The sequence below is a fragment of the Bacillus rossius genome (genome assembly GCF_032445375.1).
Source record: "Bacillus rossius redtenbacheri isolate Brsri chromosome 9 unlocalized genomic scaffold, Brsri_v3 Brsri_v3_scf9_2, whole genome shotgun sequence".
NCBI classification, from domain to species: domain Eukaryota; kingdom Metazoa; phylum Arthropoda; class Insecta; order Phasmatodea; family Bacillidae; genus Bacillus; species Bacillus rossius.
This window is the reverse complement of record NW_026962013.1, coordinates 31,578,308-31,594,375: the sequence shown is the minus strand read 5'-3', so window position 1 is coordinate 31,594,375 and position 16,068 is coordinate 31,578,308. Positions and strand designations below refer to the sequence as shown.

At 37.5% G+C, this 16,068-nt stretch overlaps 1 protein-coding gene across 2 annotated transcripts; it reads left to right on the top strand.

The window, feature by feature from the left end:
* Positions 1-626: 626 nt before the first annotated feature.
* On the top strand, positions 627-15,413 carry LOC134542851 (protein aveugle). Of its 2 annotated transcripts, none has more exons than XM_063387421.1 (3): positions 627-767; positions 11,304-11,417; positions 13,687-15,413. In XM_063387421.1, exons 1-3 carry the CDS (start codon positions 732-734, stop codon positions 13,858-13,860), a joined length of 324 nt encoding a protein of 107 aa, XP_063243491.1. In that variant the 5' UTR covers positions 627-731; the 3' UTR covers positions 13,861-15,413. The 2 variants fall into 2 exon arrangements, with proteins under 2 accessions (XP_063243491.1, XP_063243490.1); XM_063387420.1 differs by having other exon boundaries at positions 633-767; positions 13,660-15,413.
* Positions 15,414-16,068: the final 655 nt, after the last annotated feature.

Below are 16,068 nucleotides of genomic sequence, written 5' to 3'. Positions count from 1 at the left end.
ATGTGTAGTATTATAGGACTCGGCTAGAATATTAAACACTATGAATACACATTTAAGTACAATCATATACACATAAACAAAAATAATAGAAAAAAATATACATCATATAATAATAATAATAATAATAATAATAATAATAAACTTTTAGCATAGTTTTGCTTCTATAAAATCATTAATAGAACAAAAACTGAATTCCAACAGCAATTTCACGGGTGTTCTTCAGGCCAAAACGCTAAGATCGCTTTCTGTCGGGTGTTGCCAGTTTTCGCCATGTTAAAAGGTCTGATTTTTCTATATTGTCCTATTAATAATTGTTTTTAAGTTAACGTTTCACAATTTTCACAAACGAGAGAGCCTAACGCCCGATTGTGCATCTTCGGTTTTTTTTTTTGTTCATTGTAAATGTGTTGGTAAAAGGATACTAATGGTCAATTAGGTTAGGTTAGCTACATTATAAATACTTTAAAACATTGTGGACGGTTGATTTGGTTGGGATCACGATTGTTGGGATAGCTACATTAAAGATATGGGGAAAAAAAGCGAGCATGAACTTCGGAAAACTTCGAGTAACTTCGGGTGTGGCTCTCTCGTCTGTGGAAAGACGGCTTCCTTTTCACAATCCACGGGGGTAAATAATTGTGCATGTCGAAAAGTCTATGTGCTCTTTGGCTTAACCTTTTTGCTGTCGAACGAAAAATAATAAAGTAATCATAAAAATATTGACATGAGAAATGGTGGAAGAAGTTGTGACTTATAGCAAACCTAAGGTAAGTTACTGTCTGTATTTAAATACTCCAATTTGCTCGTTTACGCTACAGGGTTATTAAGTGATTAAGGCCCTGTCACACTAAACAAAGGTAACATGGATAGTTTTAGCGATAAGCATTTTACAATTTTACAATACAAAACTAAGGCAGCGGTTTGGCTTTACAACGGGCATAAACTTAACGCCATTAGTTTGTTTATTTTGGTTGCTAATGCTACGGTATTGGGTAACTTAGTAGTGCGTAATTATATGGATAAAATTAGAACTAGTAGAATAGAAATCCATAGTAGCTCAGCAATTGTAAGTTACCTGCAGGGTAAATATGTAGAGTAGCGGTATTTGCGAAAAAAAATTGCTAAAAACCCGAAAATACTTTTATTATATGCTCTTTCACTTCCTCTTTTCAAAACAACCGGCGGAGATAAGAAATTCCAAATACTTTAGGAGATATCGAATTTTTAAATTTTGCAATACAAGACCTGTGCAACCATTCGACCGTTGAAATTTTTGTTATTTTGCCTGTGTTCGTGAATGCGTAATTAATAAAATGGTCGATTAAGTCAGGTCAGTTACATTATTAATACTTTCCAACTAAGCCGACATTAAAAATAATGTGAATTATTTTAATGGCTGTTTAGTTTTAAAATATTTATAATGTAACTGACCTGACCAAACAAACCGGGACAAAGGATGAACAGTAGGAATTAAAATGGTCGATTAGGTCAGGTCAGTTACATTATAAATACTTTCAAACTAAGCGGACATTAAAAATAATATGAATTAATTTAAATGGTTGTTTATTTAAAAGTATGGTAAATATGTAGTGTACGGATTAGCACCAAAAAAAATCGTACAAATATAAAATAACTTTCATTATATGCTCTTTTACGTCTTCTTTTCATAACCGCCTGCGGAGATAAAAAATTCCAATTACTTTTGGAGATATCGCCGTTCTTATTTTGCAATACAAGCCCTGTGTAATCATTCAACAGACGCCATTTTATATTTTGCCGTGTGCGCGTGAATGCCTAAATAACAGAAATTTTCCATTATGTAAGGTTAGTTACATTATAAATACTTCAAAATAAACGGAAATTAAAAATAATATCAATTAATTTTACTTGTATAGTTTTAAGTATTTATAATGTAACTGACGTGACCTAACAAAACGGGACAAAGGTAGATTAGGTCAGGTCAGCTACAGTATAAATACTTTGAAACTGAACGGACATTAAAAATAATAAAAATTAACTTTAATGGTTGTTTAGTTTTAAAGTATTTATAATGTAGCTGACCTGACCTAACAAACCGGGAAAAAGGATGAACAGTAGGAACTCATGTAATTTTCTTTTTACGTGATGTAGTCGTTCAACTACGACGCGAAAAAAAAAAAATCATACTTGTAAACAAGCAACAATGGTGAACGCGGGAAGCCTACGATTCACTCATCCTTCTGGACATACCCGAATACTCACGTTGGCAAGCCTTCTTTCAACAGACGAGAGGCAAATGCCCAATCGTGCATCTTTGGTTTTTTTTTTATTTTAAATAAATATGCAACTCATGAAAACTAATGGTCAATTAGGTTATGTTAGCTACATTATAAATACTTTAAAACATTGTGGATGGTTGATTTGGTTAGGATAGCTACATTAAAAATACTGTGAAATCATGTAAACGGTTTCCTAGCGCTGGATAGCTACATATTAAAAAGTTATTTGCTAAGCAACCATAAAATGATTTTACAGTTTTTTTTAATGTAGCTAATATAACCAACCATCCACAATGTTTTAAAGTATTTTTAATTACTTCTTGCTAATTTTAAGAAAAGAAGGCTTGCGAACGTGAGTATTTGGGTATGTCCAGAAGGATGAGTGAATCGTACGCTTCCCGCTGAACGCCGCGTCAGTGCACAGCATGAAAATTAAAAAATTCCATATCTGCTAAAGTATTTGGAATTTATGATCTCCGCCGGGTTTAATGAAAAGAGGAAGTTAAAGAGCACAGAATAAAGGTATTTTTGGAATTTTAAATTTTTTTTTAACAAATATTGCCCAAATATGAAAATTAAAAAAATTCGATATCTCCTAAAGTATTTGGAATTTCTTATCTCCGCAGGCGGTTATGAAAAGAGGACGTAAAAGAGCATATAATGAAAGTTATTTTAACCATGCTGTTTGGTTTCAAAATTTAAGTCACAATTTATTGAAATAAGTCAGAATTTCAGGTAAAAATCAAAACAAAGAAATGCTTTGATTAGATTGGTGTGCTGTGACATCACCATTTCGTTCATTACAATTCTTTATGATACACAACATTTTTTGTTTTGTGGTCTGGGGTTTAAACAACCAAAGCTGATTGTTTTCTGACACGGGAACAGGCGTCATACAATTGACCATGCGAGAAGCATGGATTTTAAAGGGTAATACTGCAAACATTCAATGACTGCCCTTGTGATTTGTTTATAGTCATTGCGAATGCAAGCCACACCAAAAATTGCAAGCATTTAAAGAAGAATGGCATGTCGGTTGGAATCATTGGAATTCCATGTATCAAAAGTCTTCTCTTTTATGAATTATTGCTTCGATGTTGGTGTTCATCAGGTTCGTCAACACAAGCTGGGTGCCATTGCAAAAAGTGGTTGGTTGATATTTGTGGAATGTGTGGAATGTTCCTTTTCCAGCAACCAATGAGTGCAATTACTCTAGTTGTGGGACCAATGGTGCCAATTTGACTTTGCCACTTGTGCAAAACAATCCAGGAGTTTCATTTATGTATTTCAATGCTTTGCAATGTGGGCACACACCGCGCATCAATGCAATAGCAGCGTATTGGTCTGCACTGTAATGAGTTATCACATTATAACAGAATGCAGCTCGATGAGTATGCAATGCAACATTTAATCGTCTTCTTCCACAACTACAAATTCATTGTCGAGAGATTGGTTTCTAATGGCATATGGTCACGTTTGATGCATATCATCTTCGGATGCATTTTCCCTTTCTTCTTGTGTACAAGCTGAACGTGTTTGTGATAATCAATTCCATTCAATTTCATTTCATTCTTCACTTTGCTCTGCAGTCAATTGTCTTTTTGAGCACTGCCAATGTCACTTGATTATCTTAGCAAAAAGGAATGTTTGTCAATTTACACTAGGTATTAGGGAGGGAATAAAGTTCAGAAGGTAATTCTGAAGGAATGCCTCTTTTCTTCAAAATAAAATTGAAATTTTTTTTTTTAAATTTCCATACATGTTTTTCAATAATTCTCTATGTAATATTCCATTAGTTTACCAGTTTGACGTGTCCCGGCAACAGCGTCCAGTGCTGGAGTGGCTTGAAGTGGGTTGAACACCCTCCTGGTTTTCAATAATTCTCTATGTAATATTCCATTAGTTTACCAGTTTGACGTGTCCCGGCAACAGCGTCCAGTGCTGGAGTGGCTTGAAGTGGGTTGAACACCCTCCTGGGGTGTGATGTCCTCAGTCGTCACTGTCAAACAGCTCCTGAAGGCGGGCAGTCTGCCAGGCAGAGCAGGGCTGCAGCTTTCCCTCTTGCTGGGCAACAAGGAGGAGGAGGGAGGGTAAAGTCCTAGAGCGTAATCCTCGAAAGGCCGCTCCAGAGGAAGAGGGATGCTAGAGCGTAATCCCAAGGTCCGCTCCAGCAAAGGATTTCAGAGCGTAATTCCGAAGGCCGCTCTGGAGGAAGGAGAGAGAGAAAGAATGAGAGGGGAGAACAGGAGAGCAGAAAGTAATACACCCAATTTTAGATTTCTGCTGTATTTCCCCAGATTTCTCTGGGGTAAGGATCTCTGACTGGTACAGTACAAGCCAAGCTTATATACAAGTCGTTTACATTATAATTACAGTCAATATTTACAGATTTAGCCTTTGCAGCATGTTCTATAAGATGTCACTAACTGTACTGATCATATGCTAATTTCTGACTCTCGGGATGCTCCCAACACGAGCCGAAGGCCGCTTCTTCCCTGAGTAATGACACAATGAATCCCACTTATTTACATTCTGCAGCAGGCACCATCTATTGGCATCAGGTGCATCATCATCTTACAGGATGACTAGCTTAGGCATAGAGATTAGGTAAAAAATACCTTGCGGTGTCCAGGCAGCCATGTTTGTTTCAGGGATGAGCATGTAGCACTCGCACAGGGGGCGCCGAGGCCAATTGCAGGACATGACAAGTTGTTTATAGTTTTAACTAGTGGTTATGTTAGCAGTGGCGTAGCGTGGGTGGGGCGGAGGGGGCGGCCCGCCCCGGGCGGCAGCCCGCGGGGGCGGGTCGCCAGTGAAGTGGATTGAGATCTGATCTATGATTCATTCATGACATGTGTCAGACACACTATAATGTTCCATTTTTATCTAAAATTTTGCGCACCAACTATTTTTTAATATTTATTTAAAAGAAAAACTGCGAAATCACTTACAGAGCTCTTTATAACGTTTGTTTGTTTACATACGAACGGCAACATCGCATCACGCCGCGCCGCCCGGCGCACGTGAGCCGAGTTGAGCGGCACTCCTTATTGTGTTCATTACTCATACAAAATCTTTTGTTTCACGCGTCGGCCCGTGTCGATGCCTCCCTTTCGCACTCATTGAATTTAGTACTACGCATTGTACTGTAAAGTTTGACCTTAACCCAGGGCAAACCAAACAACTTCCGCAAACCGGGACACAGTAAAACTCCTATATTGCCCCGTACCGCGAGCGCAGGTAAACCCAAAAAAATATTAAAAACCAAACTAATAGCAGGCTTAAAAAATACTAATAAGGTTGCGAACAGTGAGAGGAGGCAGCAACTTAAAAAGACGCAAAATTTATATGACAACATTTAATATATATATATATATATATATATATATATATATATATATATATATATACACATATATATATATATCATAAAATCGTTTCATCACAAATCGGCGCATCCATCATAAAATACATACCCTATTACTACTTATAAAAAATAGCTATATAATAATACTAAAAAATACTTTAACAATTCCCCCAAAAAATTATAATTTTATCATATACTTCGGAGCTCCGAAAATTAAATATAATTACCAAAAAGGCATTTAAAATATATAAGAACATACTAATACAAATACAAATACAGATACGCACCGGGCGTATCACCGCTGTAAATACCAATTAACATAGGCGAAATCTAGCAAAAAATTGACACACCTTAACATGCAAATAAATATACCAAAAATTTAGCAAATTAGAAATTATGGTTTTACAAGCCCTTCTCAGTTAAGTCATTTTCTAACGGTCGACGTCTTTTTTCTTCTAGGTCTGGCAGGGATTGGGTGAAACACGCTGAACGTAAAATCCCAGTGTCAGTTTTATTAGTCCGTTAATTTAAATCCCAAAAATCCACAAATTATAGTTTCGCGCCAGGGGCAAAGGGGTCAACGGGGCAGTGGCACGGCTGGCACTTACTTGCTTTTTGACGTCGTGATGTCCGGTCACCAAATACACTCGTTTGCTCACGAGTGTTTTTAATGGCAAACCCTTGCCATTATACGTTACCGTAGCTGCAGGTAATTGTACGGATATGACGAATCCTTCGCCATACCGTCTTGGAGTTTATTTCGGCGCACATAATTCATCCTTGGAAAATCCTCGCGATATTCACACACGCCTCACCAACCACTCGCGTTCATTGTACCAAAGCGTTCTAAATTATATAAATGAACCCCGTTCATATTCAAAAAGGAACACTCGTATACAGTTACTTCGATGAGGAACCATCACCATGGCCAACCCGCGTTTTACTTCACGTGCGCGCCCGCCTGGGCCTACCAGGCGACTCCGCTCGCCCGTCTCACCTGACGTCACACAATCAGCTGTTCTGCTCGCGCGCCGTCTAGCGCAGCGATTACCAACATATTCGGTATAGAGTCCTCGAACTTTCCAGACCAATTTTATAACTTAAAATCTTAAACTTAAAAATAATTAGACTAAATAATAATTACAAATTTCTTTTTTAAAACAACATATAACCAACTTAAATCTAAAATAACTCTTATTACCAGGGCATCCGAAAGATTAATAAAATACGTTAACCATTTCTGCCAACATAAACATTATCAAAGGTAGCAGCTGTAGCACACATGCTACAGTACTGATCTTTGTTTGTTTTAGTGCATCGTGAAGTACCGTTACGCAATCACGCTTTACTCGTATGTTTGTTTCGCGAGAGTTTCGGATAGGGAACGAAAGTCATTTTGATTGTGTTTCGATCTTTTAAATACTGTTGAATCTTCTAAAACTAAACATTTAGAACTTTACCCAATCTTTGAACTAGTTTTTGAAAATGAAAAGAGTCAAAGAAAGCGGTGCGGGATTCCGCAAAAAAAAAAAAAGGCTAAGAAAGAAGCAGATGCGAAGAAGTCTCAAGGTGCATTACTGAAATATTTTAGTTCCAGTTCTGGTTCGAAAGCCACGTTAACGTCTTCGGTGGCATCCTGCAGCAGCGGAAGTGATTCAAGTGTAAGTAGGTATATGATTCCTCCATCTAGAATCATGCATGGCCTAGAATTACTCCAGTTATTTATTATTATTATTATTTATTTATTGTTTACAGAAGTTACAATATTTCTTACATTAGTCTCGCAAACCCTATTCTCCTAGGTTTGTCTGCGAGTACGGAGTCACGCTCGTTCATTAAATCTTATTTTATAATACACTTAAAATTTCTCTAATAGCTGTTTGAACATTGATTATTGTTTAAAAAGTATGGAGTATATTAACATAAATTACATTGAGTTAAGGTACATCTTTTTAAGTTTACGACTGAATTTTGTCCTGCTACTTGAATTTAAAACTTCAATAGGGGATGTTTTGTAAATCTAGTAGTAATCAAGGAATATTTTTTTTTTGTTTTTGGATAACTTGATTATTTATGGTACCTGTCATACAAAGAAAACATAATTTTTCATTTAGCTCAAAAATGGCGCCAACGATTTTTCTCAAATTTCTCGTAATTTTATCTTTTAATAACATCTATAACATGGCTTACTCAGTCAGTTTTTACCGGGAAACTCTAAAAAAGGTAGCTGCCATACAAAATCAATTTTGTTCGAAAATTTTCCTATAAGCCCGGCAAACCGCGCCATCACCAAAACCACTTTTGTTTTGTGATAGATAAAATACTTATTTTAAATTCGAACGTGTCCTCCAGCCAATATTCATGGGAATACATAACTTATTTTACAGGTACAAGAAGAAGACGTACCTGCCGTCGCAGTTGGAAGTAGTTCTGGTCCCACCACAGAGCAGGGTCAAGACAAAGTCGACTCATCAAAAGGACCTCAAGCATCTAGTCATAAGCCTGCAGAAAAAGTGAATGTTGCCAAAGAAGACATAATTGAAATCGTGCCTTCTGCTCCTGCCGAAATCAAAGATGTGAATCTCGACGATGTAGGTTGCTAGCCTTCTCCTATGACCGAGGAAGTAAGAACGCTTCTAGTATGTCGCGGATCTGACTCAGTACAGCACATCAATTCCAAATTTGCCGATGTTGTTCGCTCGGGGACTTCAACGAAAGGCGGTACCCGAAAACTAACCAAAGAGCGGTTCTACAAACCATTATCTAATGGCGAAAAGGTTCTCCGAACATGGATGGTGTACTCGCCTTTGAAGCAATCCTTGTATTGTTTTTCTTGCAAGCTGTTTGGCAATTCCGGCTCTAACTTCGCATCTGAAGAAGGATTCAACAAATGGTGGAATCTAAATCCAAGAATAGGAGACTATGAAAATAGCCTGGGCCATGAACAGAGCTTCTTGAAATGGAAGGAGTTGGAAGTTCGCCTGAACTGTAAAGCAACCATCGATCAGAAACAACAAGAAGTTTTCGAAAGTGAGGAGAAGAAGTGGAGAGATGTACTGTACAGGTTGCTGAATATTATCCAGTTCTTAGCCAAACAGAATCTGGCCTTCAGAGGACATCGAGAAGACATTCGAGGAGATGATAGTGGCAATCGCGGGAACATTCTGGAGTTAGTGCACCTCCTAGCTAAATACGACCCTCTTCTAATGGAACACCTGACAAAGATAAAGCTGGGAGCAAGTGTCTCAGTTTCGTATCTATCTCCAGAAACCCAGAATAAATTTATAAACTTACTGGGACAGCAAGTTCGATCCACCATCATCCGTCGTATTCAAGAAGCTAAATATTATTACGTAATCTTCGAAAGTACACCAGACATCTCCCACAATGACCAAATGAGCCAAGTTCTGCGATACGTATATCGAAGGAGAAAAAGTCGCCGTGGTAGAATCTTTCATTGACTTCTTCGAACCAAAAGGAAAAAATGCAGAAGATCTCAGCAACGATATAATCGCGAAGATAACATCAGACGGACTGGACATACAGAATCTGAGAGGACAGGCTTATGACAATGCTGCCACAATGTCAGGGATCCACAATGGAGTTCAAGCCCGGATTAAAGCACTGAATCCGAAAGCTATATTCGTTGCATGCACAAACCACTCACTAAACTTGGCTGGGGTACACGCTGCTTCTGAATCAGTGGATTCCGTGACGTTTTTTGGAACTCTGGAGAAGCTGTTTGCCTTCTTTTCCGCATCAACTGTTCGATGGAACGCTTTGGTTGCCATCACAGGTCAAGCAGTAAAACGAGTCACTGAAACGCGCTGGAGCGCTAGACATGTAGCTGTCAAGATGCTTAAAAATAAGTTTTAGGTAGTTATTGAGGTACTGGAACAATTAACAGATTCATCTCAAACTTCCGAAACAAGATCGGGAGCCAGTCTTCTCCTGACAGCCATGCAGTCATTTAACTTCCTAACTTTTCATGGCTTTTGGGCTGCAGTGCTACCTGAAGTAGATGACGCACAGATTTACCTGCAGCAACGAGGACTAAGTGTGGATAAGTGTGCTCAGAAACTCTGCGCTTTGAAAACCCTCTTAGTGGAAAGTAGAGACCGTTTCGTGCAAGAAGCAATTGACTTTGCTAAGACTCTCTGCGAAAAACTCGGAATCGAACTCAAAACGAGAAGAATTCGTAGGAAAAAACGCATGCATGGCGATGAATCTTCTGAAGATGCAGCTTTGTCTCACGAACAGGAAATCCGTCGAGAGACTATCGCATCATTCGACAAGATCATTCAAGAAATGACGACTCGATTCCAGCAAATTCAAGAAATATCGGACAAGTTTGGATTTTTGATGCCAGCGAAACTTTTGGACAGCAAGTTCGAGTGTGATCTTTCCCATGTATTAGAAGACATCGACAAGGACGAGTTTCAGATGGAGCGGAAGCGTCTTCAGCAGTTTGTTGTTGTTGCCTGTTCTGAATCAGAGGAAGATATAAGTGGTAAAGGACCACTGGAGCTCCTCCAGTTCATTCAAAAACTGAATCTCGGAATTTCGGTTCCAAATATAGTCATCTTGATTCGTATATATTTGACTTTGGCGATTAGTGTTGCAAGTTGTGAGAGAAGTTTTTCGAAGTTGAAGCTAATAAAAAATTACCTCAGATCTACTATGAGCTCCGCTAGACTATCAAACTTGGCTATATTGTCGATTGAACAAGAATTGGCTGCTAATATTGATTTTGACAAAGTTATTTCTGACTTCGCTGCTCATAAGGCCCGAAGAATCCGCTTATAAAACCGCTCATCCTATTTTAACTTCAATAAAAGATACCTCATTGCATGTGAAATTTAATTTTAACTAAGCACCTATAGAATGGGGGCGGCAAAATGGGTCTCCCGCCCCAGGCGCCGAGATGGCACGCTACGCCACTGTATGTTAGCTAGGTATTTTTAAAATACTTTAAAGTAGTTAAGTGTGTCCACATTCTAGAGAGTCAGGGAAAAGTTTGGGAAGATTAAATTAGTCAGGGAAAATCAGGGAATTTACGTTAAAATTTGATAAGTCGTGGAAATCCTCGGTCATAGAATTTTGAGGTGGAAATGTCATGTTCCTGTTTCCCATCACCCAGACTTTGAACACATTATTTCCCAGATGGTGTTTTTGTGCAGTCATACACAATGTAAAGTGACGTATGCAAGGTTCTGTTTGAACTGGTACAGCTATAGGAATGGTGGAGGCTGGATTGTCTTTATTTCTTTCAGAAGATTGCAAGTTAGGTAAATTATTTTTAAAATTTCGCCAGTGAAATTTGTAATTATTGACATGGCAATGAGATAAATTTTTTTTCCCGATTTGAGTGACATCCTGGTAGCTGCATTTAAATTACTGTAAAAAGTAAGGACTATTGGTTAGGTTAAGTTAGCTACATTTTAACTAGGCCTACTGAAAAATCATTTAATGGGTTGGTTATGAATTAATTTTAAATTCAGCTATTTAGTGTAGCTTAACTAACCCTGTCTAACCTATCGTTAATAAGAGTTCAAAATTTTTTTATGTAGTTAACCTAACCAACATTCACACAATTTTTTTTTACTTACCTAAAACATTACAAAAATGTGTCCGAATCCTGTTCTGTGCGTAAGTTAAAGCTCTGTTGATTATTGCAGAGCAAGTCTGCAAGACCCAGGCCGGTGTACCTGTGGACTGTTTCTGAGGTGCAGAAGTGGTTGAGACGTCACTGCAGTGATTATTATCCTCTCTACGCAGACAATTTCCTTCAGGTAACTTGCTGAGTATGTTGGTTTTTTTTTAAGTTTAATTTTCATAATTTTTGGAGTTACCGGTATTGAAAATTTACTGAACACATAATAAAAATAACTGCCCTCATATGTAGTATGATCTCGTCAACACACATTCAGTATTTATATGACAAGTTCTCACATGATCAGTTTCTGTTTGGCCAAAAATGGAATTAGTAATTGCTAACAAGAAATCCATCTTACATTTTTAAATATTGGTTAAACTGACAAACATAGAAACATATAAAACAGTTTAACATACATGAAAACTATATATTAGTTATGTCTGATTAACATTTCTCACAATTTTGTAAACTTAAACTTTATATTAATTTATTTTTATTTTTGGTACAATGTTAAAATGCTTGAAAGTTGTTTTTTGCAGTCATATTAAAAAAAAACCCTATCAGAATAGTGTGTTTATGTATTCAATGCGGCCCCATATGTTCTTAAGATAAATAAAAGTTGCTGCCTGTATAACATACAAGTGCCAACTGGCTGGCAGACTGCTATTCAAGCTCACCTGCATGTGTACAGAGATGAGGAGGGAGATGGGACACAGGGCTGAAGTGGGCATAGTCCTGGACGATATCAAGATATTGATTAAATCAGAAAATTAGTTGTTTGTTTCAAAAATTGACTCAAGCCAGTCTATGAGTCTGTACAGATTCAGTATGTAGATGTTGTATTTAACTCTAATCAGGGTGTCCAAACAAATCAGTGATAAATTTCCCTGACTATTTTTTCTATTTACCTATATTGCATTTTCTGAAAGAAATAAAGATTATACTACCCTCACTCCCCCCCCCCCCCTTTTTTTTTTCCATCACCAAATCGCACCAAGTTCTTGCTCTACTTTATTTATTTACTAGCGACCCGCCCCCGGCTTCGCACAGGTGCAATGCTGATACTAAATATACTACAGAATGTCTATATACAACTTTTACACAGCTTTTTTGTCATTAGACAATACACATGTTTTCTTTAGAGGTTACTATTGAAAGAGCGACATATAATTGGCCATATGAAAAACACTCAACGCTCAAATCTAAGCCTGCAAAATTGAAAGTTTGACCCTGCGATTTATTAATTGTCATTGCGAAAGATATCTTTATCGGAAATTGTAGGCGTTAAAATTGGAATGGTAAATCCAATGGTATCAGAGGAATTCGGGGAACCAATACATCTTCTCCGGTACCACATCCGGTGAGTATTGTTTATAGGCATGCACCGCCTACCCTTGGCCGGTACCGCCGCAACCACTATGTTCTATGTCCCTGCATTTTAAATCTGTAATATCTTCGAAAATATTCATTTAAATTACATGCTGTAAAGGGGCATATTGATGTATATTAAATGCACAATGTATTTAAGGTACTTAATTGGAAAAGGATTAATGCTGTATTGTTTAAAATCACTTCGTAAATAAGCCATTATTTCTCATAAAAATTAAAGGATAAAAAATAATTATTGTATATTATCCCTAAGAGATTGACTTTTTTGTATACCTTTTTAAGGTGTACAATACTGTAGTACATTATTTAGATCTATCTCGCAGGGTTCAGCCAGCGTTTGCAATGTAAGCGCAAAAAAATGTGTTTATTTACGACATCACATTAGAAACCTCTAAAATTATCAGTGTTTCTCTACTATATTATGCACGTATTATACATGTAAACCTTCATCTTGAATCACTCTATCCATTAAAAAAAAACCGCATCAAAATCCGTTGCGTAGTTTTAAAGATCTAAGTGTACATAGGGACAGACATACAGCGGGAAGCGACTTTGTTTTATACTATGCAGTGATTTATTTTTTAACAGAGCTTTTGCTTTAGCTATTTTACAGTTGGTTTGACTGCACTAAAATACCATCTCTAACAAAAGCTTTCAAGTCTTGGGTGATAACGGACTGGAGCATCGCGTCGTCGAACTGATAACTTTTCCAGGATTTCAAGTAAATTAGTGTAAATTTTCCAACTTAATCGGACCTACAGGGATAAAACTCTGAGAGATTCTTCTTTTGGGGTAGGGGGGGAGGGTAATGTTTATCATACCCCCCACAGTTATGATTTTGCAAGGACAAGGAGGCCCCCTCATTGAGGAGTTGTTTATTTTTGGCTTTTCTGTCCCCATGCCTTTAAGGATTCACGCCCATGCCTGACCAGTTCCAACTTCGCTGTCTATTCAAAGTTGGGACATCCCGTGTGCTCCTTGTTTGAAAGCGAGACGACCGGCCCCTTGCCTTGCAGCACGAGATCACGGGCCGGACGCTCATCCGGTTCAGCGACACGACGCTGGCGCGACTGGGGGTGGAGGACCCGCGGCACAGGCAGGAGATATGGCGGGAGATCACCAAGCTGCGGCTGAAGACGGACATCATCGAGATCCGCGACCTGCAGCGTCGGAACAACAATGAGCCGTGAGCGGGGGCCTGGCGTCCGGCCGGCCATGAAGCTGGAGGACGAGGACGTGCTGGTGCTGTCGACCTTCCTGTCCGTGCTCTGGCTGTACGAGCGCAACCGCCGCGTCACCGCGACGCGCCTGTTCAGGCTGCGCAGGCGGCGACGTCTCCTGCGCTTCGCCATCTTGAAGTACTTCCAGCAACAGGTGTGACGCATCGCCAGGGTGCACTCCTTTTGGGAGTAACATATATTTTTATATTTCACGTGACACGTTTTAGGTGAACAGAAATGGTTTGAAGTACATACATACCAGTTTCACTCGTGAAGTGTATGCCGTTTCAAAGCTTCTTAAGTGTTTGACTGAGTGGTTTAAAGTTGGCCGGGGACTACGATTTCACTCTGGAGTTAAGTTGCCAGACACTTAGAGAGTGGCAAAATTTTGGTCTGTGAAATCATCTAGCTCTCTGTGCAGTAGCATTGTATGGAGGGCAACTTGTGGGTAGACTGGTCTTGAGTGTAGTTAGCCATCAAGTGGGGATTAATTTATTTTAAACTTTTTTTTTTTAATTTTATAATTTTTAAAAATTAAAAAAAAAAATGAATAATGAAATTGTTACGAAACTCAGAAATTTTGAATTGTAACTAGGATTTTACATCATGATATTTATTTTTTGAAATATATCATCTTTAATTGATATTTCATACTGGTTATTAATTGATCACTGTAAAGTAGGGTTGGCAGATATGTTATAAAGAAGGAACGTTTGTTGGAAACAAAGCATTTTCAACTTACCCAATTTTTTAAATGTGCCATAGTAAGTATTTTTTGACTGAAAGCACCTTTATGTTAAAAATACATGATTTTACATTGTTATTATTTAAATTAAAAACTAAACCGTCAAATAACTGATTTTATGTTCCCGTATTTTCATATTTTGATGTTAAAATTTATCTGTGTAAAAACAGTTGAATTGATAACACCTTGTACAAATCTTAGTAGTATTATCGCAAAAGTGCAAAGGAAGAATGCAGTTTTATTTAGTTATTATTGTAGTTATTAATTTTTTTTAGTTGGATTTATTTATAATATTTGTAGTAGAACAGAGAAAGATATGAGAGCAGACATAACAAAAAAGCACAAAAATGATCTTATTATAAATTTTTTTTTTTTAGACTGATGATTGCATGAGAGTTGTATAAATCATACATATTTCTTATTTAGAATTAATTTTTTATATTCTTTTAAAAAAAGTATTGGACTGTTACATAGTTATGTATAATTTTGTGTATTAAAAGCATAAATGCAGAATGACTGAATAGTAGGTATTGCCTGTATTCATCTGAAAATTCAAAATATTTATGTTTGAATTATGTATTTATTTATGTTTTCTGAAATACAAATGGTCACTTCTAGAGCTTCGGTTTTACTGCCAGGACTTATATTAATTGGTTAATTGAATCTATGACGTGTCTTTGTTATAAGCATCAAAGGTATGTATGTATTTTAGAGCTGGGCAAGAAAAGAATTTTGGTTCTATAAAATTTTAGACTGAAAAAATAAATTCTCAATTTTATTTTCATTTTTATTATGTTGGCCCAAATAGCGGCAGGTAATTTTCATGAACCGAAAAATACCTCAAAGTGTGTACAGAATTATTTTCTTTTACTCATTTACAATTCCACATTTCTAGTTCGGCACTATACAAAACCCATTTACAGCAAATTTCCACTTAAATGTGGCTTTTATACGTATGTTTATTTTGCTTTAGAGTTGCAGGTTGCAATGTCAGTTTCTGGTGCTATCACATCTGTAAGTCATTTACAGAAACACGGGGCAAGAATTAAGAAACAGTTGAACCATTCTCCATAGGATGGCACTACGGTCGCATGCCTGAGGCTACGTCTTTTTTCTTTTATTTTGTTGCCGCCTCAAGTCTTTTCTACCCCAACCCCAATAGCACGTGCTCATGCTCAATTCTCAGGTTCGCCCCTCTCTGTTTTCACGGAACTGCAGAATGAGCAAAAGAGTTTGGCGTATGGCCCAAATATACATGCCTGTCCGTTCTGCTGTCAAATTCACCTCATTCTGCACGTATACCTATTGTTTGAGCTACTGCAGAAAACATTGTCACTAATCGAGAATGGGTATTAATGGCAGTTTGATAATGTGAAATGACATTAGGTTAAACTTTGTGATGCATGTTTGGACAAACATCAAAGACAACGTTA

Coding starts and splice junctions, on each gene's coding strand:
- LOC134542851 (XM_063387420.1), top strand. CDS start 732: ATGGTGGAAGAAGTTGTGACTTATAGCAAACCTAAG. Junction 768..11,303: donor TGACTTATAGCAAACCTAAG/GTAAGTTACTGT, acceptor TGATTATTGCAG/AGCAAGTCTGCAAGACCCAG. Junction 11,418..13,659: donor ACGCAGACAATTTCCTTCAG/GTAACTTGCTGA, acceptor CTTGTTTGAAAG/CGAGACGACCGGCCCCTTGC.